Source organism: Panthera onca, chromosome B3 (assembly GCF_046562875.1).
Source record: "Panthera onca isolate mPanOnc1 chromosome B3, mPanOnc1 haplotype 2, whole genome shotgun sequence".
In the NCBI taxonomy this organism is placed as follows: Eukaryota; Metazoa; Chordata; class Mammalia; order Carnivora; family Felidae; genus Panthera; species Panthera onca.
Window position 1 is genome coordinate 141,487,881 of NC_138344.1, and position 24,315 is coordinate 141,512,195.

The 24,315-nt window shown below is 54.2% G+C and overlaps 1 protein-coding gene across 5 annotated transcripts in view; it reads left to right on the forward strand.

Annotated features, from left to right (window-relative positions):
* Positions 1–24,315, forward strand: part of EVL (Enah/Vasp-like) — a 267,581-nt gene that overhangs the window by 75,913 nt on the left and 167,353 nt on the right. For all 5 annotated transcript variants that reach the window (XM_060620741.3, XM_060620742.3, XM_081795995.1 and 2 more), the window contains exons 2-3: positions 16,980–17,148; positions 23,073–23,250. In XM_060620741.3, the coding sequence (XP_060476724.2) occupies positions 16,980–17,148; positions 23,073–23,250 (347 nt within the window). The remainder of the gene's footprint in view (positions 1–16,979; positions 17,149–23,072; positions 23,251–24,315) is intronic.

Below are 24,315 nucleotides of genomic sequence, written 5' to 3' on the forward strand. Positions count from 1 at the left end.
CGATGGCATGGGGTTGATCAGGGCGGTAGCATCACTCCTGTTTTGTGGGTGAGGAGGCCCAGACTCTGCAAAGTCGTGCCGCCCGGGCAGGGTCGCGTGTGGCGGGGAGAGGAGGGATGGCCGCACCTAGCGGTTTTTCCAGGGCACAGCACAGGCACTGTGGCAGCATTTTACAGTGAGCTAATAAAACCGGCCCTACAGTAAGGAGATCTTGGCCGACACTCCCGCTCAGCAGAAGAGGGGATTTGGTGAGGGGGCGTCGCAGCCTTGGCCAGGCCGCCGGAATCCTTTCCTTCAGGCCCAGAGTCGCCGGGGCCAGGAAAACACGCCATCCTCTTTATGGTTGGCTTTATTCCTGCTCCTTTGCAGCTGGTTTTCTGTGATTTTAGTGATTTTCCTATAACTTTAAAGGACTTGTGGGTGGGGCTGTGGAGAACAGAATACTTGCACCTCCAAGGCATGTGAACGTCCACAGTGGGAAGGGACCGAAGTCATTTTCAGCTGTGAGGTACAGTGTGAATAGCTCAGGCCGTTCACTCTGGCCTGTCAACCGCCGCTTGCAGGAAGGTACGTCGGAAGTGAACGGGAGGAAACCACACGGGTTTTTAAAGGTCTTTTAAAATTGTCAGAGTCTTGGAATTTTCCATCTTGAAAGGCCCTTAGGAGCCTATCCACAGTAGATCATCCAGGTTAGCGGTGCTTTAAGCCTCTTGTCTCCACTTCAGCCAAACTAAGTCTCTTTCATCTTTTTAAAGTATCCCTCCCTATTTCTTTGAGGAAAAAAGAGTGTCTTGTTGGCGATGATGCTTTTGAAGTCTGGAAGCTGCCTGAGGAGTCCAGCTCTGAGGTGCACACACCAGGAAGTGGGGGCCCAGAGCCCAGGGGTCCAGGCAGGACTTGTCTGGTGACTGAGGTAGTGGCCGACCAAACCAGAGGCCCCGCTGCCCCGCACTGCCCTCCGCACGCACAGCGCCGGCGGGCAGGGTCGGTAGCCACAAGCACGGCGGCTGGAAGGCCTTTCAGCTTTTTGGTTTTCCTCCTGCTGACAGAACAGGGTACGTACACATCCAGGTTCCTAAGTCACCGTCGTGCCTGTGCCGGGGTCACGGGGCTTTCGAGTCACGAAAACTTGTCTGCCAGGCCCAGCTCCGGCTGTCCGAGCGCTCAGCTGTGGGCTGGGAGCCGGAGTGTCCGGGGCACGTGGCGGTGTCCAGCCTCCCCTCGCGGGCGGTGTCGCCCTTCTTTCTCTCAGCGGTCCTCAGGGCGGCGAGTCTCGTTTTTATCGTTTCCGCGTCACAGAGGAAGAAACCAAACCAGAGAAGGAGCAACCCGCCGGGAAACCTAGCCTTGAGCTCATGGCTCCTGACTCCATATGCTTTGTCCTCTGCCCTTCCGCACCGACCGAGAGCTGGTCTCTGCTCAGAGACGCGGGGACACGCGGGGTGGGGGGACAGCACTTAGAAACGGAGAGCCCGCGAGGCCTCAGGGCCACGCGCACGCGCAGTGGGGAGCGTAGATGGGAAGAGCAGCACGGGTTGAGATGTTGGGGCTGTCAGGAGCGACTTCCGGGAGAAAGGGGGCTCTCGGGGGAGCTCAGAAGGAGAGGGCATGACTTTAAAAAGGAAAGGAGCAAGCGTCCCAGTCAGCGTCCCCCGGGGGCTGCTCTCTCTGGGTGCCAGGGAAGCAGGGGAACAAGACAGGCCGTCCTGTCCCAAAACCGCACTGGGGGCAGGGACACAGTCCAGAAACCAGAAACCACAGAGGAGAGAGAGACCGGAATGTGCCAGAGGCTGGCGGCGAATGGCTGGGCCATCGCCTTACCCAGCGGCCCCGCTGGGGACATTTACTCAGACACCTCAGCCGGGAGGTCACGAGGTCAGCCACGAGGCAGCCTTGCCAAAATCTGAAGATGGAAATGGGAGGTGGGGGCAAGTGTGAAGGCCCTGACGGGCACGGTTTGGTGGGGTCAGGAGTCGAAGAACAGGGAAGCTGAAGCTCCTTGGATCTGGAGAGGGAAGGAGGTGAGGGCAGAGGAGAAGGCAGGCCTTCTCACACAGAGCCGCCAGGCCTGGCGAGGAGTTTAGATTTCCTTCATTGTCTTAGGAAGCCTTTGGAGGGTTTTAAGCAGGAGGAAAGGCGTCCGATAGAGGCTTAAGAAAAATCACTCGGGCCGCTGCGTGGATGGTTCTCCTTGTGGCAAGAGTGGAGGCAGGGGGCCCTCCCGGGGCTCTTGCGGTCCTGCAGCGAATCGGAGTGGTTTGGACTAGGGACGGGGCAGCCAGTGTAGGGGGGCATGTGCTTCAGAGGCACGGGCTCCAGGACATCCTGGTGGGTCAGATGTGGGTGTGAAGGAAAGTGATTCACACCTGTCTCGGGGGATCTGTGGTTTCTTTTGCCACAGTGGGGGTGGGAGCCTTGGTACAATAACTGGAGCGCCGGCTGGGGTCCGTGGGGTTTTGGAGCCTGCGTCGGCGGGCTCCCGGTAAATGTCAGTTGAACAAGACCGCAGCAAGCGGGAAGCGGCTGATCTCACGGTGCGGCCAGAAAGGCTACGGAAGAAAATGTATCTGCCCCTTTCCGTGGAGCCAACTAACCTTAATCCCTTCCCTGTCTCCCTCCTGTCTTTATTGCGCTTGGGTGTTTTATTTTTTCTAAAGGCTTCTCACCTTCCAACACACTGCAAACTTATTTACTATTTAAAAAAACTTTGGGGGCACCTGGGTGGCTCAGTCGGTTGGGCGACTGACTTCGGCTCGGGTCATCTCACGGTTCGTGGGTTTGAGCCCCATGTCAGGTTCTGTGCTGACAGCTCGGAGCCTGGAGCCTGCTTCCGATTCTGTGTCTCCTCTCTCTGGCCATCCCCCACTTACGCTCTGTCTCTCTCTGACTCTCAAAAAATAATTAAGTGTTAATAAAAAAAATTGTTTTTAACTTTTTTAAGTCTATTTATTTTGAGAGAGACAGAGACCACATGATCAGGGGAATGGCAGAAAGAGAGAGAGGGAGAAGGAGAGAGAGAGAGAGAGAGAGAGAGAGAGAATGAATATCCCAAGCAGGCTCCGCACTGTTAGCACAGAGCCCGGCACGGGGCTCAAACTCACGAAACCATGAGATCATGACCTGAACCGTAACCTAGAGATGCTTAACCGACTGAGCCACCCAGGCACCCCAAATTTATATACTATTTTATTGGTTGTCTGTCTCCACCCCTCTAGAATGTAAGTTCCAGGAGGGGAGGGTTTTGTCTGCTTTGCTCACGGACACAAAGACAATGCACATTTGTCCAAATGCTGCACGTCGTTAACTGCGTTTGTCGTATGACCCTGGAGATGCCTGGGCTACCAGAGCTGCTCCTCGGTGCCGCTTCCTGGCGTGGCGTGGTAGAAAAGAGGCCAGAACGGCAGACGGTCCACTTGCTCTCGGCCAGGGAAGGCGCCGAGGCTCCCTGTACCGTCGATTCTTAGTCGGCTGTCAGGGCACGGTCATTACGGCCTGTTCCGCTGTCCTGCAGGTCTTGAACGTGTAGAGGTGTGAGAAGCCTGGGTCCACCCCCCCAGTCCTTCCGGCCCACACCTCTGCCTCTGCAGCAGGGTTTGGAATCCCGTCTCTAGGAGTAGCGGGTGCTTCCTTTGACGTCTTCTCCCAGGCAAGTTAGAGAGCCCCAGAAGCTCACGGTCAAACGGGCCCTTGGAGATCATGTTGTTCAGTTACTATTCCCAGGGACGTGTACCCAGATCCTTTGGGGAGCTTCCTGCAACTTCTCAGTCTTCTTCTGTCCCAAAGAATCCAATGTGCCTCCAGTTGAGGAGCATCTTCACAGTGATTCTGGGCTGTTCCCGTGAGAGTGTGTTGTGCCCTGCGGATGTGCTGGGCAAAACGTGGCTGAGAACTGGTCTGATCCAGTGGTTTTACTTTGGTAACACCCCAGGAAGAAAAATAAAAGCTACCCTTTTTTGAGTGTTCATAGCAAGCCTTATGCTGATTCTGTTCTGTACATCGTATTTAATCCTCATCTTCGGAGGTGTTACGTTGTTAATCCCATCCTGCACGTGAGAACAGAGGTCAGCAAAGAGGTCACTCGTTCCAGGTATCGCTTGACAGAGTTGGATTTGAAACCGGATCTCTTGTGTTCTCAACAGCTAAGCTTGACTGTCGCCTGTCGAAGGACCTTGCCCCAAATTGCAGAGTCAAAGTTAGGATCGGAGCGTCTAACCTCTGTTATCCTCCGCGGTCTCTGATTTCACACCGTTCGTACGACGAGAGACAAGGAGACCTTCTCTCTCCCCCTGTGGCACCCCATGCCTACCTCTGCCAGTCACCCATTCGTTCATCATTGTGCTCCCAGCCTGCCCCAGGACACAGTGGTACTCATTTCTGCCCGTCCCCGCACCTACTCAGATGTGTGTTGAACTGAGCCGGTTGCCGTGCTGGTAACGAGGGGTGTCAGCTGGGGGCTCAGCCGGGTCTCATTCCCAGGCTATTAATTTACCGTCAGGGATCAGCATCCTGCCCCAGTCCTTGGTCCAGCCACATCGCTACAGCTGTCCCCAGGTTGTGCTGAAACGCATTCCATTTCTGCAAGCGATCAGAATCACATACTGTGGGGACACAGGCATGTACTGGGATTTATGAATGTTCTTGAGGTCCACATGGACTATCAGATGGCCCCCCGAGGAAGGACTGTGTTGGTGGCCTTGAAAGAAAGTGTGGCAAGTGGGTGTGAGACAGGTTCAGTCTAAGAATATCAGACTGTGTCAACAGTTGGTGGGAAGGTTTTTTCCAATTTCACTAGACTCCACAGAGAAGTGGAGGCCAGCTGTCCAAGCATCTGGGACGGTGGCATTATAATGGAGAAAAGGCAAACGTCTTCGTTGCAGGTGATGTAGCAGTCTGACCCTCCCAACCAATTTGGATGGAAGAAAAGACGTCTGGGCTAACACTGAATTTAGGCTTCATTCACCCAAAGCCTTCCTTTAATTCTGGCTCTTACGAAACTGGGGCTCAGACAGTCAGCGTTTGAGTGTGTCTGTGTGAATGTATGCAGACCTCACCCTCTCTCTTCATTGCTGTAGTTCAGCCACTCTCATATGTGGCCAGGAGAACAACCCTTTTAGGGGGTGCGTCAACACTGTGTTCTTAATAACACTAAGGCAGTGTTTGCCTTTTTCACTCTTATCTCACAAATGCACAGTGGAGTTTTCCAGAAGCTACATGACGTGTTGACATTGTCAACTGTGACAGGTAATGAAATGTGTGCTTGTGCGTTCTTGTGTTTGGTTCTGTTTTTGTTTGGGGGAGGGGTGGGTTTAGAGAGTTGCTTCTTTATTTGTTTTTATGTTTATTTATTTAGAGAGAGAGAGTCTGCACAAGCAGGAGGGGGGCAGAGAGAGAAGGAGAGAGAGAATCCCAAGCAGGCTCCGCGCCGTCAGCACAGAGCCCAACGTGGGCCTCGATCTCATGAACCGTGAGGTCATGTCCTGAGCCCAGACCGAGAGTCAGACGTTTAACTGACTGAGCCACCCAGGTGCCCCTGTGCATTGTTGTGTTTTAAAAAATTCTCAGTTTTTAAAAAAAAAATTTTTTAATGTTTATTTTTGAGAGAGAGAGAGACAGAGCATGAGTGGGGGAGGAGCAGAGAGAGGGAGACACAGAATCGGAAGCAGGCTCCAGGCTCCAGGCTCCAAGCTGTCAGCACAGAGCCCGACGCGGGGCTTTGAACCCACAGACTGTGAGATCATGACCTGAGCCGAAGTCGGACGCTCAACCGACTGAGCCACCCAGGCGCCCCTAAAAAAATTCTGTTTTAATTTCAAATACGGTAAATATGGATTGACATACCCCACATAAACCAAAGCTTTGTGGCATTCTCAATAATTGCTATGGGTGTAAAAGGGTCCTGAAACCAAACATCTCAAGAACCGCTTCCGTGAAATAGTCACGTGCGTGTACTACAGGAAGCACGCACAGAGTTGGTAAGCACCCAGTTCGGGACGGTGGCTCCCGCAGGGAAGGAGGGGCACTGAGATCTGGGGAGGAGGTGCAGGGGTGTCACTGAAGCTGAACAGCTTTATGAGGTGACACCCCCACATAGAGCGAGGAACCTACTCCCCATTTCAGGTGTGAAACGGTTCCGAAAAAAACGTTTTAAGTGTAGAACATAACATTCAACGTGTTTCAGGCCCGTTTCCATCGAGGGGAAAAAAGTCACCCTCTGGATGGTTAACTAATGACCAAGGGGCAAATGTTCCTTTCCCCTGGAGAGATCTGGCGTTCATTCGCTTCAGCCGCTTGCCTTTTGAAAGGGAGGCACTACCATCATGTGCTTCCTGCTGTGATGGGGTCCAGTCACCTCCCCCTCCCCTGTCACCTCTGTCAGGTTCTCGCTGTTGTTCACTGTGAACTTCATCCTGAGGAAGCCGTCCAGAGTGTGGACAGCCGACAAGCCAGTTGGCCGGAACTCTTCACGCAAAAAAGTCAGTGTCGATGAAAAACATCAATTCTAGCTTAGCTTGAAAGAGAGTAGTAAGCAGGCAGCCCAACCGCATGAAATGCAGGGGGAGATCCTGGATCCAGAAGAATTTGGGTAACTGCAATATGGGGTCTATACCAGAGTTATTAGTAAAGTTACTTTTCTTAGGTATAATGTATTTAAGTCATATATTGGCATGTCCTTATCTTCAAGAAATGTGTGCTAAAAACCTTAGGGTTGAAATACCGTGATGTCTGCAGCTTACTTTCAAATGGTTCAGAAGGAAAAAAAAAACAAACATAAAAGAGATAAGTCCCACGTGGTAAAAATGCTGTAAGTAAAGCAGAAAAGCTGTACCGTATGGCAGAGAGGAAGATCTGTGGTGTAGACACAGCCCATCCACATACGCCACAGGACCCTGGGAAACCTACTTCCCTTCTCCAGGCCTGTTTCCTCCATCTAAATAAAGCACTTGTATTTCTCAGCTCTGACAAAGCTGTGGTTCCAAGTCCCTCTGTTTCTCAGTCACTGAACTGGGACATGGTGGTGCCCGTGGTGCGTCCGACCGGGACTTGAACGTGTGTTGAGCAGTGGTGCAAGGCCCAGGGTGATGGCCGGGGAGGCCGAGCTCTTCCCTCCGTGCCTTTGCTGACACCTGTTTGCTTGCCGGAAGCCTCCCCTTCCTCCGGAGCAGGGTTAACCGTGCCCTCCTCTTGTACCCGTGGTCCTTTGCACACACCTGAACACAGCACTCAGAGCCTTGTAGACTGTATGTGCACGTGTGCCCTCCCCTCAAGGACAGACCGCATCTTGTATTCAACAGATGGCTGAGTTTCTCTCAAGTACCAGGCATACTTGAGACATAGTCAGTACTCAGTAAATCAGGCGTTTTCTTGCTCTGTTTTTAAATGAATGCAGGGAGAGAGACAGAGAAGGCAGGGATGGCCAGATCGCACATGAGGTGTGGTCCCCGCACCCCCACTGAAGAGTCCTTGAAGGTTTAGAAATACAACAGCCATCAAAACTAGGCAAACTCAAAAGCACACATTTATCCAAAGATATTTACCGAGCAGTCGTTAGTCACAGTTACCGGAACTACAGAGATGAGCAGTATTTTTAAAACGAACAAACCGAGAAAAGAACCATCCTCGTGGGGGAGAGAGAAAACCAGCAGACTTTTAGAACAGTGGTAAGCAGTATAAGGAAAAACGAAGCAGCCTCTTCTCAGTGGGGAGGGATCACACTCCCTGGAGGTGGCATAGACGACAGGCCGGAGGAGAGTCCGAGGGTGGGCAGAGCAGGGCTCCGGGCCTGGCATTCGAGCCTCCCTGGGAGCCAGGCCTGGCTGGGAGGCTCTGCATCCGCCCCTCCGGTGGACGAGCTCAAGCGTGGGCATTCCACAACACGGTACCCAGCAGCCCAGGTCCCGCCGCCTGGATGCCTGCGGTGGTTCTCCAGGCCACACCGAAGAACCTGCTGGAGACCTCGGTTTTCTGTGTGGACGTGGAAAGAATCAGAGGTAACGAGGGCCGTGCGTGTGGGCACAGGAGCGCTTCGTCCTGATTCCACCTGATCTCGGCTCACGCAGACCTGCTATGACCCGAGCCAACGTTTCTTGCTCGAGATGGTGGCTTGGCGGCTAATCATGGCAGTAAACCGCGCTCCTGTTAATCTCCTCAGACTTCGCCGAGTCCCAGCCACCCTGAAACCTAGTCGAGAAGGATCATTTCCCTCATTTTGCACAGCCAGGCACGTGCTTCCCCAAGGCCATGCGGCTAGCGGATGACAGGCCAGGCCTGGGCAGCCTCCGATGCCGTGCCCCCTCCGCCTCCCCATACGGTCTCCACGAGGGACAGTGTTGGTTGGATGTCCCTGGCCCGTGTTTTGGTGCACCTCTGGTTCCTGGCTGCCACCAGCCACCCGGCCTTTTCCAGACATTCCCTCTGCCCCTGTTCACTGGGGAAGACTGGTCAGAAAAGGGGCAGTCCGGAGATGAACTGAGCTATAGCACCACCAGAAGAGCCAAGGGAAAGTTGCGGCAAGGGGGCTAAGAGGACAAGAACGAGGGTGAGTCTGTCCCCTCTGGTGCCCTGGAACACCACCAGTGGCTCTGCAGAGAGCAGCTGGCGTGGAACAGAGGGGAGGGCCCTGGGGAGACTGCAGGGCAGCCTAGGGGCGAGGGGGTGCTGCGTGTGTGCGTGGAGGGGGAATTGAAAGGTGAGTGGGGACACGGAGGGAGTGAGGCCCAAGAAGCCAGAGGCAGAGGCCTCCAGAGGAAGGAGGAAGGAGGAAGGCAGGGTCCCAGCTAGTGGTGTCTGCCCCCCCCCCCCCACTTCCCCTTCCCCGGTGACTCTGGACAAGTCACTTAATGTAACACAGGGATAAATGTAACCACTTGCCCGTGAGGGTTGAGTATCTCATGACATCATGTAGGAGGTGTGCTTCACGCTTCAGAGAGTCGGGTGTGGCGAAGGAGAGGACGGCCCCCTCCCTATGGCCCCCTTGCCTTGGCGCTGGGGGGGAGCCGAGCACGTATTTCTCTGTGCTGGGGCGCCCAGACAGGTTAACGCGGGCTGCACCCTCCCCTGCTGCCAGCTGAAGGGCTTCCTCCCTGGTGATTCTCAGCCTGCTTTTTCAAGGTCGCTTTCGTTGCTTGCGTGTTGAAAGTAAACAAGTCAGGACGTTACAAGCCGCCTCAGAGTCTGGCTCTGCTTCTGCTTGGCTTTGGGAACATTTATTTATGGCCACTTCTCTCTGGCCTCCCCCGTTCCCTCCTCACATTAATTCACTCGGCCCCTGCTGAGCCTGGGCTCGCGAGGGTGGTGGTACCGTGCCACGCTGAGGGCGGGGGATGGTGGGAGCTGGTGGCTCACACCGGGGCCTGAGCTGTTCACCTAGAAGAAGACCTGGGCTGTATTAGCTCCGTCTACAGAGGAGAATCACTCCCACGGAGCCCCGTGTTCTCCCTGTGATGCCCCTAGCGTGTACCCATCTGGTAACTGAGTGTGTTTCCTGCTAGATTGCAATGTCCTTAAGGGCAGGACACATCCCGTTCGTCCCATTCAACCTCAGAACCTCGCGGTGTGCCTTTCCCCTGGTAGTTATTAAGGGAATGGGAATGAATGTTCTGAGAACCAGAGGTTGGCTGAAGGCAGTGACTCCTGACCTGAGCTTTGAGAAGGGGTAAGACGTAGACCTGTGGATGTAGGAGGGAAGGCACGTTAAGGAAGAGGAAACGCCTTCTTTAATTTCTTGAGTGATACCAGAGAGTCATTTTAACTGACCCGGCATCAGGAGGATGCTTTTGCTGCCAGACCCGGCCTTGCCACCAGCCTGGTCTCTGCCAGGCACAGTGCGGGCAGCCCAGTTCCAGGACAGCTAGGAGGGAGGGTCCCTGGGACCGGCAAAGAATTTGCCCTGTTGTCTCGGGACTCCGAAGATAAACCGGTGGGACGGGAACTCTGGCCTCAGCCTCTGACCACCCCACAGGGAAGCCTGTCTTGAGGTGGTGGTCCTTGAGGACCCTCTGCCCGGCAGAGGGACCTGAGGTAGATTGCCGGTCCCCTGCCGCGAGAGCTGTCACACGCCAAGGCACAGCATATGCTAGCAGGGTCCGGAGAAGGACCATCTAACTTGGCCTAGGGCTCCAAGGGGAGCTTTCTAGAGAGAGCAGCATGAGTAGTCGTTGTGGGTGAGTAGGCATTACTGGTAACCTAGGCCGGAAAAGGCGTCCCTGGCAGGGGGACTGCATGAGCAAGATCAGAGAGGCCACAGAGAATGGGGTCAGTGGGTCATGACCAGGACGGCAAGGAGCAGAACGTGAAGCAAGGGTCACCTGCCTGCCGAGGGCAGGGATTTTATCGGGTAACAGTCACGACTCCCGTTCTTTAGTGCTGGAGGGCTCCAGCTCCTGCTCCAAGGATTTCCCGAGGAGGGGTCTCAGGATTTGTATTTTAATAAGCACCTTCTCTGACTCCTAGGCACACAGTGTTGAGAACCACGGGCACAGAGTGAGAAGAGAAGTTCTAAGTGGTTCACACTGGGGAGCACCACGATTTAAAGTGGTTTTAAAAGTCTGTTTTGGAGCAAAGACCCCTTGAGGACACGGTAAAAGCCTACTTCAGAAAAAGCTCACATGCTCACTTTTGCAAATAATTTCAGGGAATCCTTAGACTCGGTAAGCCTTTCTGTGCCCCCCCCTTTAAATACCCCTTGTATAAGCGGCAAAGAGAAAACCTCACACAAGGCGGGCTGCAAGGGGCCACCAGAGAGAAATGGAAGCCGAAGAGTAGAAAGAGGCAGAGGCAGGGGAGATTTTCAGAACTACGGACATTGTGGCACGTTTGTTTGAGACGGGAGATGACGGTTCTGAGTGCACATCGAGGACAGAAGCCAGGTTAGAGGGGGCCTGGGGCGTGAGCAAGTGCTGAGAAAATGGGGGAAGCAGGGCAGGCAGGAGCCTGATGGGAGAGCAGAGGGGGTGGGCAGTGGACAGTTCATGCCAGCTCGCATCAGCCCCGCCCCCCCGCCCCTGTTCACAGGTGCTTATCAGGTGCTTAACCTGAGAGGTGAAGAAAGAGTTCCCAGTAGGGGCACCGCTCACCCTGGCTCCCCGCATGGGCTGTCCGGCTGTCCTGTCTGGGTATTAGTGCCAGATGACCTGCCCTCGGCCCCAGGCACACCCGGTTCCCAGTCCCGCTGGGGAGACAGAGTCAGACTGTGCGATGAGTTGTTCTGTCTTCAGGGGGCGGCGGCCGAGTCAGGGCACCGGGCTGAGCAGGAGGGGACAGGGAGGGGGGATCATGTCTTTGCAGAAGTGATCCTCAGCTGACTCTCACGAGGAGCTGGGGAGGGCAGTGCGCACTTGCCCAGGGCAGCCTTCTGTCTCCCCAGCCTGGGCGGGCAGCAGGGCGAGGCCAGGGGGCCCCTGCGGACGCGGCTGCCTCCCGGAAACTGGGCGCTGTGGGCCCAGCTCAGAGTCGCGGCTTCCCGGCCCTCCGATCCCGGGCGTCATGAGACCAAGAACAGTGTTAGTAATCCGTAACAGATGCTTTGGTTTGGCAGCCACTCGCCCTCTCGGGATAAATGGAGCGGGGTTGTAAACGGAATGTTCCCACGGGCTCACAATCATGAACACACTTAGCCACTTGGAGTCATGTATTCAACAAACAATTACTAGTGTCTACAGCACACACACTGGGGTGGCAGAGAGGGCAACAGCAGGGTCCCCACAGTCTAGTGGGGAAGAGGAGGCCGATGCGGGTACTGAGGGGCAGGACAAACTGAAAAGTGCTGTGGTCAGGTGCAGAGCCGAGCACAGTGCCGGGAGCCGGCCTCTGGCCACGGGGGTCTCCGTGCCCAACCCTGGACTTAGTTTTCCAGCAAGCCTCTGTCTTTACCCCTGTGCCTCTCTGTTCCCTTTTTGGCTTGACATCCTTTGTCCTTGCTTGATAAATTTGTACTCTGTTCTCTTAAGCTTTTGTTGAAAAAGCCCAGAAAGGTCCTTACTGGTAGGGTGGCAGGGGATTCCCAGTTGACTGCGCTAGAGGGCGTGTGGCTGGGATGGAGGGGCTGCGTACTCCTGGGAGAAGGTCAGAAACCTCCTTCCCCGTCTGACGCGTCACGTCCCACAGCTGGCGGGGCAGGTGTCCTGCGCTTTTCCAGAAGCATCGGCCGGGCGAGAGCGTGAGGCCGACTTCCGGCTGCCTGCACTGCGGGCTGGGCTGCACGCTGTTCCTGTGTATTAGTGTTATCTCCAGATGCACGAGGGGTTTTCGTGCCAGGTCCAGGAAGATCCCTGGCTGTGTACAGAAACTCTGGGGTGTGGTTTGCGCCTTTTCTTTTTAAGCCAGGGATTTCAGCAGATACTCAGTAGCAGTCTCTGATGTGTGGTCTAAAAGCGTTAACTGCTGAGCCAGTGACAAGACTGGTGGTGCCTCACTTGGGGCTGGGCCCAGCAAGTACTCACCGCTGTCCGAGGGACTCCCGAGGTCAGATTAGCCTTGAACAGTTGGGGAAACTGAAGCCCAGAGTCACACAGTCTTTCTCCTCTAAGCTCCTGACAGCAGGACTGTTCAGAGCTTCACAGATGTCTCACATGCCACCAGGAGGGAAATGACAGGCTTCAACTTTTTGCACACTCCTATGTACACATACCCATACACGTACCCGTACAAACGCCCAGATGACAATAGGATTGGACCACTTGTCCCAACAGAGACTTCTTCTGGGAGAGAGCCTGGTTGTACCTACTGCTCAGAGCAGCCTGTTAGGTCCCGCGGGGGAGAAAGTCCATCAGGCTGGTGACCCAGCGTCATGTAGCATAAACCAGCCTATTCCCATGCATTTCCCCCCTGCTGGTCAGCCGGTTGTTTTGATCACATAAAGACAGCCTGTCAGAGAGAGGCCCTCGTGAGACTTGACCTTAGCTTCCCTTCCAGCTCCGTGTGCCTCCGGGCACCTCAAAGCCGGGGAGGGTGGGAGCTGTGTGGACCGGTCAGCACGGGCACAGAGTATATGTGGCCTGCTGGGGGTTGGGGGGGGGGGGGGGCGGGGAGGAGGAAGGAATTGTCAGTTTTCATTTAGTAAAGGAAATTTTATATGTACTTTTCAAAAAAATAATTCACTCATTCATTCATAATATTTTTAAAAAGAAAACATTTGCCTGAACCGCCCTCAGATGCTAACCGCTTTAGACAAAGTTCATGATGTCTGGGGACAGTACAGAGTTTCCGTACCCAGCCAAGATGCAGAGAAGACAGGTGACTACGTGGAGCTCAGAGACCAGGTCCAGGCTGGAGAGCAGTCGGTATCCTATGAAAACGAAAACAAAAATCCCAAAATACAAGCAAGATGAATCTTAGGCAGAAGACATGGGTATTTTCTTGCATTTCAGTTTTGTTAGTGGTGATAAAGCAAACAGAGACAGGCCAGCGCCGTTCACACGGGAAAAAAAAAGAATGGGGTTTTTTGGTTAATGCCAGGTTCGGTTTGCACACGTAAGGTGTTGAATACAGCAGCCGCAGGGAACCCGTGTCTGTAATTACAACGGGAAAGATAGCTGTTGGTGTGTAAGCACGTGCTCGGGCAAAGCACAGTAGTGGGCACTTCTGCCCGTGCCACCCTGAACGACATGTGGTGACCCAGGTCCCCCCTCCCCTGGCCCCGGCCCCCAGGAGCTGCAGTTCCCTGCATAGCACGCCGGCTGAGCTGTTTGCCTCCCCCGCCCGGAGCCCCACATCCCCTTCCTGAGCTCGCCTGGGGCTGAGGCCCTTCGTGGGCAGCACACAGGGCGTCTTCTTTAGAAAGTCACAGAAAGTCTCCAGGCCCCCCAGCGCCTCCAGGCTCGCTGAGGCGTGGGACGAGCCGCCGCGTGTTCGGTAGCTGCGAGCCCTCTGAGGGCAGGGACTGCCCTGTTCATCTCCGCATCACTAAGTGTCTTTGACTCACTGGCCTCTGTGCTTGTCACACTGATGTGAAAACATGACACTCGGCCGTAGGACCTGGACAGGGAGGGAGCACGGGACAAAGCAGGGGTCACTGGAGGAGAGTGAGCGGGGACGGCAAGGGGGCTTGCGGCTTTGTCCCGTGAGTAACAGGGGAGGTCCCTTCAGCCGTCCAGTGGACCGTCCCAGGCCGTCCAGGACACCTCTGTGACTCTGGAGGACACAGGGAGGGGAATGTCGCTTAGAACGAGGGGGGGCTGCCGAACGGCCAAAACCACTTCACCACCGAAACTACTTTGGGGAACAATAAGCCTCCCGCCAACAAGCAGTTTCGGTTCAAGGCCTCGTCTGCACGTAGAGCTGCTTTAGAAGGCAGCTTTAGAAGACCAGCTGCACTGGTCATGACTGTCCGTGGCTTAGGTCATCTCTAGGCCCTGAGGGCCTGCAGGGAGCATTGATTGAGCACCTGCTGTGTGCCAGGCTCCGGGCCTGCAGGCATGCCCCTGTCTGTGCTGTAGCACGGCGGGTCACTTCGGGTCTTCCACAAAGCAGACCCCAAGACCCTTCGGATGATAAGCAGGCGAGATTCGCGGGGAACCGTCAGTGAAGGACAGAGGGAGTGGGAGCAGGCAGGGGGAGCCTCAGGCCGTGATGCAGGTGTGAAAGGAGAAGGGGCAGAAGGGCCTAGTGGGAGGCGTCTCAGGCCGATGCAGGGCCCCGAGCGAAGGTTTCCCCCCTGGAAGATTCCCCACGTCAGGCAGGAGCGAGCTGGCACATCAGTCGTTGGTGGAGAGCAGCCAGAGAAGTGTGGCCTCTGTGCATGCCTGGGTGGGGCACCCAGGGCGGCGGAGGCTGGGGCCGTGGGTCAGCTCCGCTCCCACAGCAGGAGACCTGCAGGGCACACTCGAGTGGCGGCTACACAGGGATTCTAGAAAGCGGGGCCCATCTCACAGTACCTTCCCGGATTTGCTTCCCCAGAGTCATCCCAAGGGCTTCGGTGGGCACGTGCCACCAAGCGGTAGGGCTGGGGTCTCCGCTCAGATCCCTGTGACCTCGGAAGTATGTCGGGACCGCATTAGGAACACACACCTGCTTGGCATTCGCTGTCAGCGACGGAGCGTGTCAGCAGCGGTCAGTGACACAGTTGAGGCCATAACCTTATCTGTGCTCGCTTCACGTGGCTGTGGAACCATGGTCTGAACCAAGGCCTGTCTGCTGCTGTGTCCTCGTTCCTCTCACTTCTACCGGGTGTCATCAGCACGGGCAGGAGCACTCCTCCTCCTAAGTGCAGTCTCGTGCGAGATACACGGTCTCAGGCTCCCAGACTCAGAAAAGTCAAAGCACAGCACCATTTGCTTTTCTTCTTTCTCCCTAACCTGGCTGTCTGTGGGGAGGAACCACGCCTGTTTTGATCATCACTGATTTCCCCTTAAATGTTTGTCGAATGAATGAATGACTTATGGGGAAAAAAGAAGCAGCACCGTTGCATAACAATTCACTCCCGATGTGACTGGCCACGCACAGAGCTCTCAACACACGGCTTGGTCGGCTGAGGTCAAGCCCACCCAAGACTCTTGAACCCCAGAGCACAGCTGGGGGGGGGAGGGGCGGCCGGCAGGAAGTTTGAGACCCAGCACTGGCCCAGCAAGTCGTTGGCTGGGCAGTCGTCAAATGTAAAGCAAAGCAGAGGAGCATGTGTGGCAGGGCTTGTGTGTACCCTGGACACACGATTATTGTTAAGATTGTAACAGTCTGTGCACTAGGTCACCTGCTGTCTGAGTCACAGGGGAGCTGGGTCCTGAGGAAGCCCAGTTCTTTGGGAGACTTAGGAACTGACTGTGTAGGCCAGGCGGAGGTTTCCAGGTCAACCGAGGGCCAACCCCCAAACACCCCTATTTTGTCACCCAACCACTGGGGCTGGGGCAGGGATCTTTTTCAGATACTTTGCTTCTCTGACTCCTTAAGTGGACATCACATGACTTTTTCTTGTTGAGACTGCTTAGTCTCAACGTTATGATTATCTGTTATTATGCAAACTCCTTCTATATTGGCCTCGAATTGTTGGGCTTTAAATATTGTTTCTAATTCTGAAATTGCATTCATATGCCCTCCTTTGCTGATAACTGCCACTCCTCACTGTTGTGGGCGTGCCTACCCGTAACGAGCATGCCTTACCTTTTCAGTTTGGGAATTCTCGCGTGCTAGAGACCGAGAAACCATGCATCCAAGATTATCGGGCTCATATGCCAGTGAAGAGGCCAGTGGGCTCAGAGAGCCTCCCTCTCAACACCCCGGCAGGAGCTGTGTGTGGTGCACTGATCTTGGTAGATGACCACTTTCTCTCTCCCGGGGCTTTTAGTGCTGCTCTCCTGGTTTCCGTCATGTTCTTAACAGACGAAGTTGCTTGGGAAATGCCTTCAGCAAAGTATGGTACGACCCTCTTGTAGTGTCATCTGTATCACTCTGTTCTGCAGAAGGTCAGCTAATCGTGTTGTTGTCCGCAGAGCTTGTATGATGCTTCCCTATCATAATGTCAGACGTTGAGCCTTTTGTTAGATGTTGTGAAGAATATTATGTGTGTCATCTGCTTTACAGTCAAAAGAACTGGGTGGAAATCCCAAATTTAGTCTCCGAATACCTGTGTGCATTTGTGTAAATGTTTCCAAGTCTCTGAGCCACTCTTTGCACATTTACAAAATGGGGGCAACGAATGGCTACGTCCTACGTTGTGACACTTGGATGCTTTTAATGCAGTGTCTTATTTAACACCATGACCGGAATGGTGTAGACAGTTGTGGTTGGAATTCTTGTCTCATTCAAGCACTTTTTCCCTGAAGGGAAGGCTGTCTTTTCTAAGCTATGGGAAATGTTGGCACAGTATTTCCTCTCTACTCCTCGAGGTCTTTGGAGAATGAAAACAGCCCTTCCGGGGGCAGTTGGAAGCCCTGACAGTTGGAAGTTTCTTTGTGTCAAGGAGCGGTCGGCCTCCGTTTCCGAAAAGGGAAAGCCGGCTTCCAGAACCCTTACGGCTGAGGCTGACGCTTACGTTTTCTCTTGGTCTGCAGTGAACAGAGTATCTGCCAAGCCCGGGCTTCCGTGATGGTCTACGATGACACCAGTAAGAAATGGGTACCAATCAAAGCTGGCCAGCAGGGGTTCAGCCGGATCAACATCTACCACAACACTGCCAGCAACACCTTCAGAGTCGTTGGGGTCAAGCTTCAGGATCAGCAGGTGAGTGCTGGGGCCACAGGTTATACTCAAGGGCGTATGCCCCCCCCCCCCCATCACACACACATACAGTGAAAATAGGTAAAAATACATAAATAAAATCAAAATTTGGAGTCAGAAGATGTGGGTTCACATTCTGCCCCCATCTTCTCCTATGAGACCTTGAGCAAACTGTCTGTTCTGAACTTCATTGCTCACGTCTGTCTTATAGAGAGGGTCATCCCCACTCTGTCTTCCTCGCTGTGTTGTTGTCATATATAACATAATATAACATAGAATAAAATAATGGATGTGAAATGGCTCTGAAAACGATACTGCAGACCGTGTTAGTGTTACTTTCTGTCTGCGTGGCCATAAGTGATACGCTGTGAAAAGGTCTGGTTCCTCAGCCCCCAGAGTGTTGCTTTGGAAGGAATATCAAGGTGATGTGAAGAGTCTGAGATCACTTCTGTCCCTAAGAGCACATCCCGGGCACATCAGACCAGGCGGCTCGTGAGTGTGCCCGGTGAGTCTGTGCAAACACACACGAGATCAGTCCGCCTGTGTGTGTGAGGAGTAGTCGTGCCCACGTAGCTCAGGCAGAGTAGTGTGCTATGACCCGGACTAAAATAGAGATGTGGAAGAAGGGTTTGATGTAGCTTAACCACAGTGACTCTGGTTGCTACTTCAAGTGTTCTTCCTTCAACTCTCAGAGATCGACAGGGACATTTTTAGCAGTGAAATTAACACTTCTGTGGTTTCAGCATTTATGAAAATCTCTACCCGAATAACGTCTCCGGGCATCCTTTGTTGGCCAAGCCCTTGCTAAACTGAGCAGCAGGTTAGCTGTTGTCTCTGCAAGAATCCGCGTGTTAGCAATTGGAAAACCAAGAACAGAAACTTAGGACTCTTGTTTTTAGTATGTTGCCTATTGAATGGGTTTCTGCTTTGGCCAGAACAGCCCTGTTAAGTTTCAGATTCTTGTGGCTGAAAGGGAGAGCCCCACCGCAGGACCCCTCATAAAGGTTCCAGCCTGGAGCTCTTGGTACCTTCAGAGGCATCACTTTCCCTGGCCGAAGAGCCTTACTGCTAGCAAGGTTTTTCTAGAAATCTTCCAGAAGCTGCTTCCCTGTTCTTCCAATTCATTGGTTCTGGCTCCGCCTTTCAGAGGTACCCTGTCCCACGTATCGCAGGATATACAGCCCCAATCATGGCGACCGCCAAAAACATCTGCCACGTTTCCGTAGCACCCCTGGGTGGCGGCTGGGAGGGCGGCACCTCCCCGCTACGTGGCTTTGACGTAAGGCCTGTTACCCAGTGCGGTTCCTGAATCGCCGTGGGTGGTCCCTGGGTGATTGCTTTTACTAGGACAAGTTTCCCGTGCCCTTCCCACCTCTTGATTGGCCTCCGGGCACACTAGGAAGACAGCGCAGTGTGCTGGAAATGGCCGGGCGCCGCGGAACGGGACTCCCCGAAGCCAACACGCACCTTGCTCTCCGGGGCCTCGGCAGGAAGCACACGTCGGGGCTCCTCTGGGAGGTGACCTTTTCCCCCACGCGGGGAGGGACTGGCGGCGGGCCTCAGTGATGTCCCGGAGAAATTCGAAGGCTCTGTTGACTCTGAGAGACTCCCAGAGGCTGACAGAGAAGTTACCGGCACAGCCTTCCACCTGGAATCGCGTGTTCAAGCGGCAGGTTCCTGGAATGTGGTTGACACTCTTTCCCCAGATGGACGGCTGTGTTCCTGGGAACAGAAAAGGCGTTCTTAGTAGCCAAGGCTCTAGAGAAAGTGGCAGGAAACCTGGCCCACAGTGGCGCCTCTGCGCCTCCAGAGAAAAGATTGATTTCCACAGATCTGGTTTTCAGTCCGTATGGAGCGCGAGGTCAAACATTTCAGGACAGGCAGAGATCCCTGGGTTTATAACCCAGTCAGGATATCGTGCACATTTCATGCGCCGCATGGCTCATGCAGCACTTTTCATGTCTATTATTTCAGCCTCCCAGGAACCCCAGAGGGTAACAGTGTGTGAATTATCACCCCTGTTTTGCTCAGTAAGCAGACAGAAAGCCAGGTGATGGTTTGTGGCGAGAGGGACGGGCACACTGTAGTATCGTTAGCGGAGGGCTAGCCCGAGTCTCACATTACAGGTGAAGAAATACCAAAAGGTTTGTAGTTGAGAATGAGTGACGGCACCAAAAATGTTAGCGAGCTGTCAGGCTGAATTAATACCAGGGGTCCAGGAGAAGGGGGCTTATAGCCGCGCTCTCTATGTGCCGGTCAGACTTCACCCGGAATGTCGGGACGGAACCCAAGTGCCACAGGCTGGGATCTGTAAGGGGAGGGCGCCCGGACGGTCACAGGTCTGCCAGCAGCACTGCACCGTGGGACGGCTCAAGGGGGAGCAAGAGAGAGTCGCCAGGAGAGGAGAAGGCCGAAGGGGCAGGGCCACGGTGTCCACACCGCCCACGGACTGTGCGTGGAGGAGAAGGCATGCTTTTCTGTGGACCCCCGAGACGGGGCTAGGAATGCCGCGTGGACACTGTTATGAAGGTTTGAGCTCCGTGGCAGGAAATGCGTTCTTCCACGCACGCTGTTGGAGGGCGGAACGCGGTGCTTTGCAAGCCCACAGGCCGGCTGGCTGCTCGGTAAGAAGTCTGGGAAGGACGCCCCTTCTTCGGTAGAGATTTGGGTGAGCGACCAACCTGTGGGTTCTGTGGCTTTTAGACCCAGGTGAATGTGTGGGTCAGGGAGACTGCTTTCCACCGTTAAGTGTCTTTTTTTTTTTTTTTTTTTTTTTGTCAAGGGCCCTTGACTGCTTGTACACAGAGACCTCAGAAGCAGGCTCAGAAGCAGGCTCGTCTTCCCTTGGAAGACAGAGAAGGCCCCCTCACTCAGTCCTACACCTGTGCCCCGAATAAACACGCAAGCTTGCTAACTGTGGGCTCGTGCACAAAACAACGTAGGACCTTTTAACATAAGTTTCTCTGTCAGCAGCTGTCCTTCCTTCTCTGTCAGCAGATCAGTCCTTCCAGATCTCGGAGAATCACTTTGCAAATAAAGGTGATAAGGACACAGGCTGAAGTGGAAGAGTGGGAAAAGGCAAATCTTACCAACACCGACCAGGAGGGGCTGGTGTGAGTGTGTTACTGTTACGTACGATAGGCTTTAAGGCCAGAAGTGTTACTAAAGGTAAACAAGGACCTTTTTAAGGATAAAAAGGTCAATGGAAAATGAAGAAAGAACAATCCTAAAGTTGTACACATCTAATGATATATCTTCAAAACATACAGGGGTGCCTAGGTGGCTCAGTCAGCTGAGCGTCTGACTTCAGCGATGATCTCATCGCTCTGGAGTTCGAACCCCGCGTCGGGCTCTCTGCTGACAGCCCAGAGCCCGCCTCAGTTCCCATCTGCCTCTCTCTCTGCCCCTCCCCAGCTTGTGCTTTCTGTCTCAAAAATAAATGTAAAAAAATTTTTTTAAGATAGCAAAGAAAACATATAAAGCAAAACGGACAGATCTAAAGAGAGAAATGGACAAATCCAGAAGCAGAGTTGAAGCTTCTAATCAGACCTCCGAGAAACCGACTGAACAAGCAGACGGAAATAAGTAGAGATAGAAAATAGCATTATAAACCAACGTGACCTAATTTACATTTATAGAAACCACAGGCAGAATATAGAAGGTGGAATATTCAGTCTTCTCACGTCTGCACTGAACATTTACCAAAACAGACCAGGCGCGGTCGTTGTGACCCGCTAAAGCCTCCTCTCATCTTGCCTCAAGATCCCTCAACCATTCTTGACTGTAATGTGGTTTCCAGACCTCCTTCCACCGAAAACATTTCCCTCTGGCTTGCTCTGGTTGGCTCTCAGCACTAAAAGTGCAGCCCCAAAAGCGGAGACACTTGAACACAGAACTGCTGGTAGGGACTCCCCGCAGCAGAAAGGAGCAGGACCTACCAGCCCACTCTGGTCTCTGCCGCCGTGAGTGTGCTCTCATCTTAAAAGCAGCTAACCAGCACTCTCTTGCTCTCACTCTCTCTGTCTCACTCTCTCAAAAATAAAGAAACTTAAAAAAAAAAAAAAAAAAGGTGGGAGGTGGCACCTGCGTGGCTCAGTCCAAGCGTCTGACTCTTGGATTTCAGCTCAGGTCGCGATCTCACGGTTCATGGGTTTAAGCCCCGAGTGGGGCTCTGCGCTGACAGTGCGGAGCCCGCTTGGGATTCCCTCTCTCCCTCCCTGCCTCCCTCCCTCCCTCCCTCCCTCCCTCTCTCTCTCTCTCTGCCCGTCCCCATTCACGTAGGCTCTCTCTGTGTCTCTCTGTGTCTCTCTCAAAAATAAATAAACTTCCAGAAGAAAAGAATGGTTAACCAGAAGTCACTGTGCCCCTTCTCATGCATACATGCCACAAAGCCTCCAGCCCTTTTTCTGGTGATCTGGAGCTAACCCTAGAGAGAGCCACCCCAGGAACTTTGTGCCAAAATGTGAAACAGTTGTTTCTTTAGCTGATTCAGCTCGCCTGAGCTCACATGTGCTCACTCTCTGTCTCTCTCTTCCCCCTCCACTGTGGGATGCCCCAAACCCACCTTCCACCTGGCTAAGACTTGGAAAAAAGCTGTTGTGGATAGTGCCCGTATTTGCTGTCCTCTGGCTTTACCTTACCCAAAGCGCGGCAGAATGGAGCCATTGAGGAGAGTGATAAATCAGGGGTTGCGTCTTAGGGCCTAGCCCGCTAGCAGGGCGGCTTGGCCACGTCCCTTTGCGTTTATGACTCTTTTCCTGAGCTCACCTCCCTGGCCCACGGGGGCAGCAGACGGGGTTAGGTCCAGCTTCAGATCACAGAACCTGGAGCCTCAGAGCCGGCGGAGGCTGAGCAATCCTGAATGTCTCCTAAAGCAGACCCTTCCCGTGGCGTCACCCACAGCCTCGTCCACGCTCTGCTTGCATACTTTGGTCTGCAGCGAGCTTGCTGTCTCGGTGCTCGCACACGCGGGATTTAACCCTCGCGACGCGCCATGAGGCTGCCATGCCGTAGGCGTGTCCACTCTTCCCCACTTTCCAGGTCAGAAAAGGGGTGACTATTAAGTTCCATGAGGTCGGATCGTGTGACGAGCGGTAGACAGCGGCTCCGGGCCTCCCGCCGCCTTCCCTGAGCCACACTTGCTACGTGTCACCTCAAAGAACTTGGAAATACTTCCCCATTAAGCGTCTGAGAGAGTAGTTGCAAGGCCAGGCCGACCCGGAGCGACTCCCCCAGCTGCTTGCGGGCACCTGAAGGTCCGGGCTCTGCCCCCGTCTGCTCTCCACCTTCCCTGCTGGGCCTGGCTGGCTCCTCGCGGGCAGCCGAGGTTTGCCAGTGGATCAGCAATGCTGTACGTTGGTGTGGCACCTTCGCTTTTCTAACTGAGCCTTTTAACTGATAGCCCGTTTCTTAATGCAGCCGAAGTACGAGACACTGTGCACACGGGAGGCAGAGATAGGAGCCGGAAGGCTCTCGCCCTTGGGGGTCTCTGTGCCTAGAAATCTAGATAAGACGTGCATCACAGCGTGGCCTTCCCAGTAGCCCCACGAGGCTGGGAGAGCATTACTACCCCCATTTTATAATTGGAGAAACTGAGCCCCAGAGAAGTGACCGCTGTAGGGGGTGTGGCTGTGAGTGAGGACCGGCACCTGGACCCCGAGAACCTGACTCCCAGCTCCGGCCTCCCATCCGGAGCATAATTATTTACCTAGAAGAAACAGCTGGCTTTCAAACCCTCGCCGTTGCATAGATCACACTGGAAAGCTGCCTGGCCTCGCGGTCCCCTTCTTCTCACCCCACCCCCGCCTCTGTGTCCCCTGGTAGCCCCAGGGGACACGCTATCCTTGCCCCAGAGCTGCTGTGTCCAGCTCACTTACCTTTTATTTATTTACACGCATTTCTCTGTCTTCCCCGCCCCCCCCCCCCAGGTTGTGATCAATTATTCAATCGTGAAAGGGCTGAAGTACAATCAGGCAACGCCGACCTTCCACCAGTGGCGAGATGCCCGCCAGGTATACGGCTTAAACTTTGCGAGTAAGGAAGAGGCGACCACGTTCTCCAATGCCATGCTGTTTGCCCTGAACATCATGAATTCCCAGGAAGGAGGTAAGAGGGACTCTGCCTTGGCCTGGGGCGGAGACCCCCCCCCAACCCGCACCCTCCCACGGCACTGGCTGTCTGGTGTCCCAGCCCCGCCGCCGCGTCAGGCTGATGCTGTGTGGGTCCTCAGAGAGGCCTGCTGCCGGATTTAAAGATGTTTCATTAAAGATGTTAACAGTTGGGAGGAAGAGAGGAAGACGGGCAAGTCTTCTTGCCTTTTGTGAGCTATGTTGCTCTGTGTTGGTGCATTCCTGAAGCTCTGCGTCCAGATACGTTTTATGTTTATTATCTTACTTCCGTATTCTAGAGCACGTCTTGAGCAGAGATGGGAGGGAACAAATACATGATGTATTCATGAATTCTTCATTCCTGTGGTCAATAAACTTTTACTAAATGTTTACTGAGTATAAGGGACTGGCTGGGCAGGACAGGTAAGTAATGAGCAGGCGGCGTCCTTCCCCTCCACTTAGCACTTGGAGTAGGTACATCCCTAGACTGCTAATGTGGTGCCTCATACGTGCTCTCCCCGGGCGTGGGCCAGGTATGCAGGGGGCACAGGGCGGAAATCTGGGCTGCGGTTCTGAAGGGTGAGGGGGCTCACGAGGCAGAGGAGGAGCAGGCATGTCAGGCAGAGGGACGACGAGGGCATCCAGGCCTGAACGCCTGGCGTGTGCGGGGAGAGCCCCCTGCAGGGTTTCTGGGGCCTCGGGCACACATGATGAAGAGTCCCAAAGACCTGGAAGACGATGGGCGGGCTTGGTACTTGGGGTCAACGGGGGCCTGGAGGAGGGAGCGGGGCCAGGTGATGCCAGCATAAGTCTCTAAGCAGGGCAAAAACACTTGTGGCTTTTATTAGAAATTGGCAGTGTTAGCTTCCAAGGGAAGACAGAAGCTTTCTAAGGCGTGGGTGTCTGGCTGCCCACGGGTACGGTCCTGCCCTTTGCCAGAGATCTTAACCTTGGTAGAGCCTGCTAGTCACGAACAGGGCTTAGGGTCATGCCATTCAGTGTGAGTCGTGGCTCTGCCACATTCTAGCTAAGGGACGGGCCTTGGACAGGTCACTTCATTTTC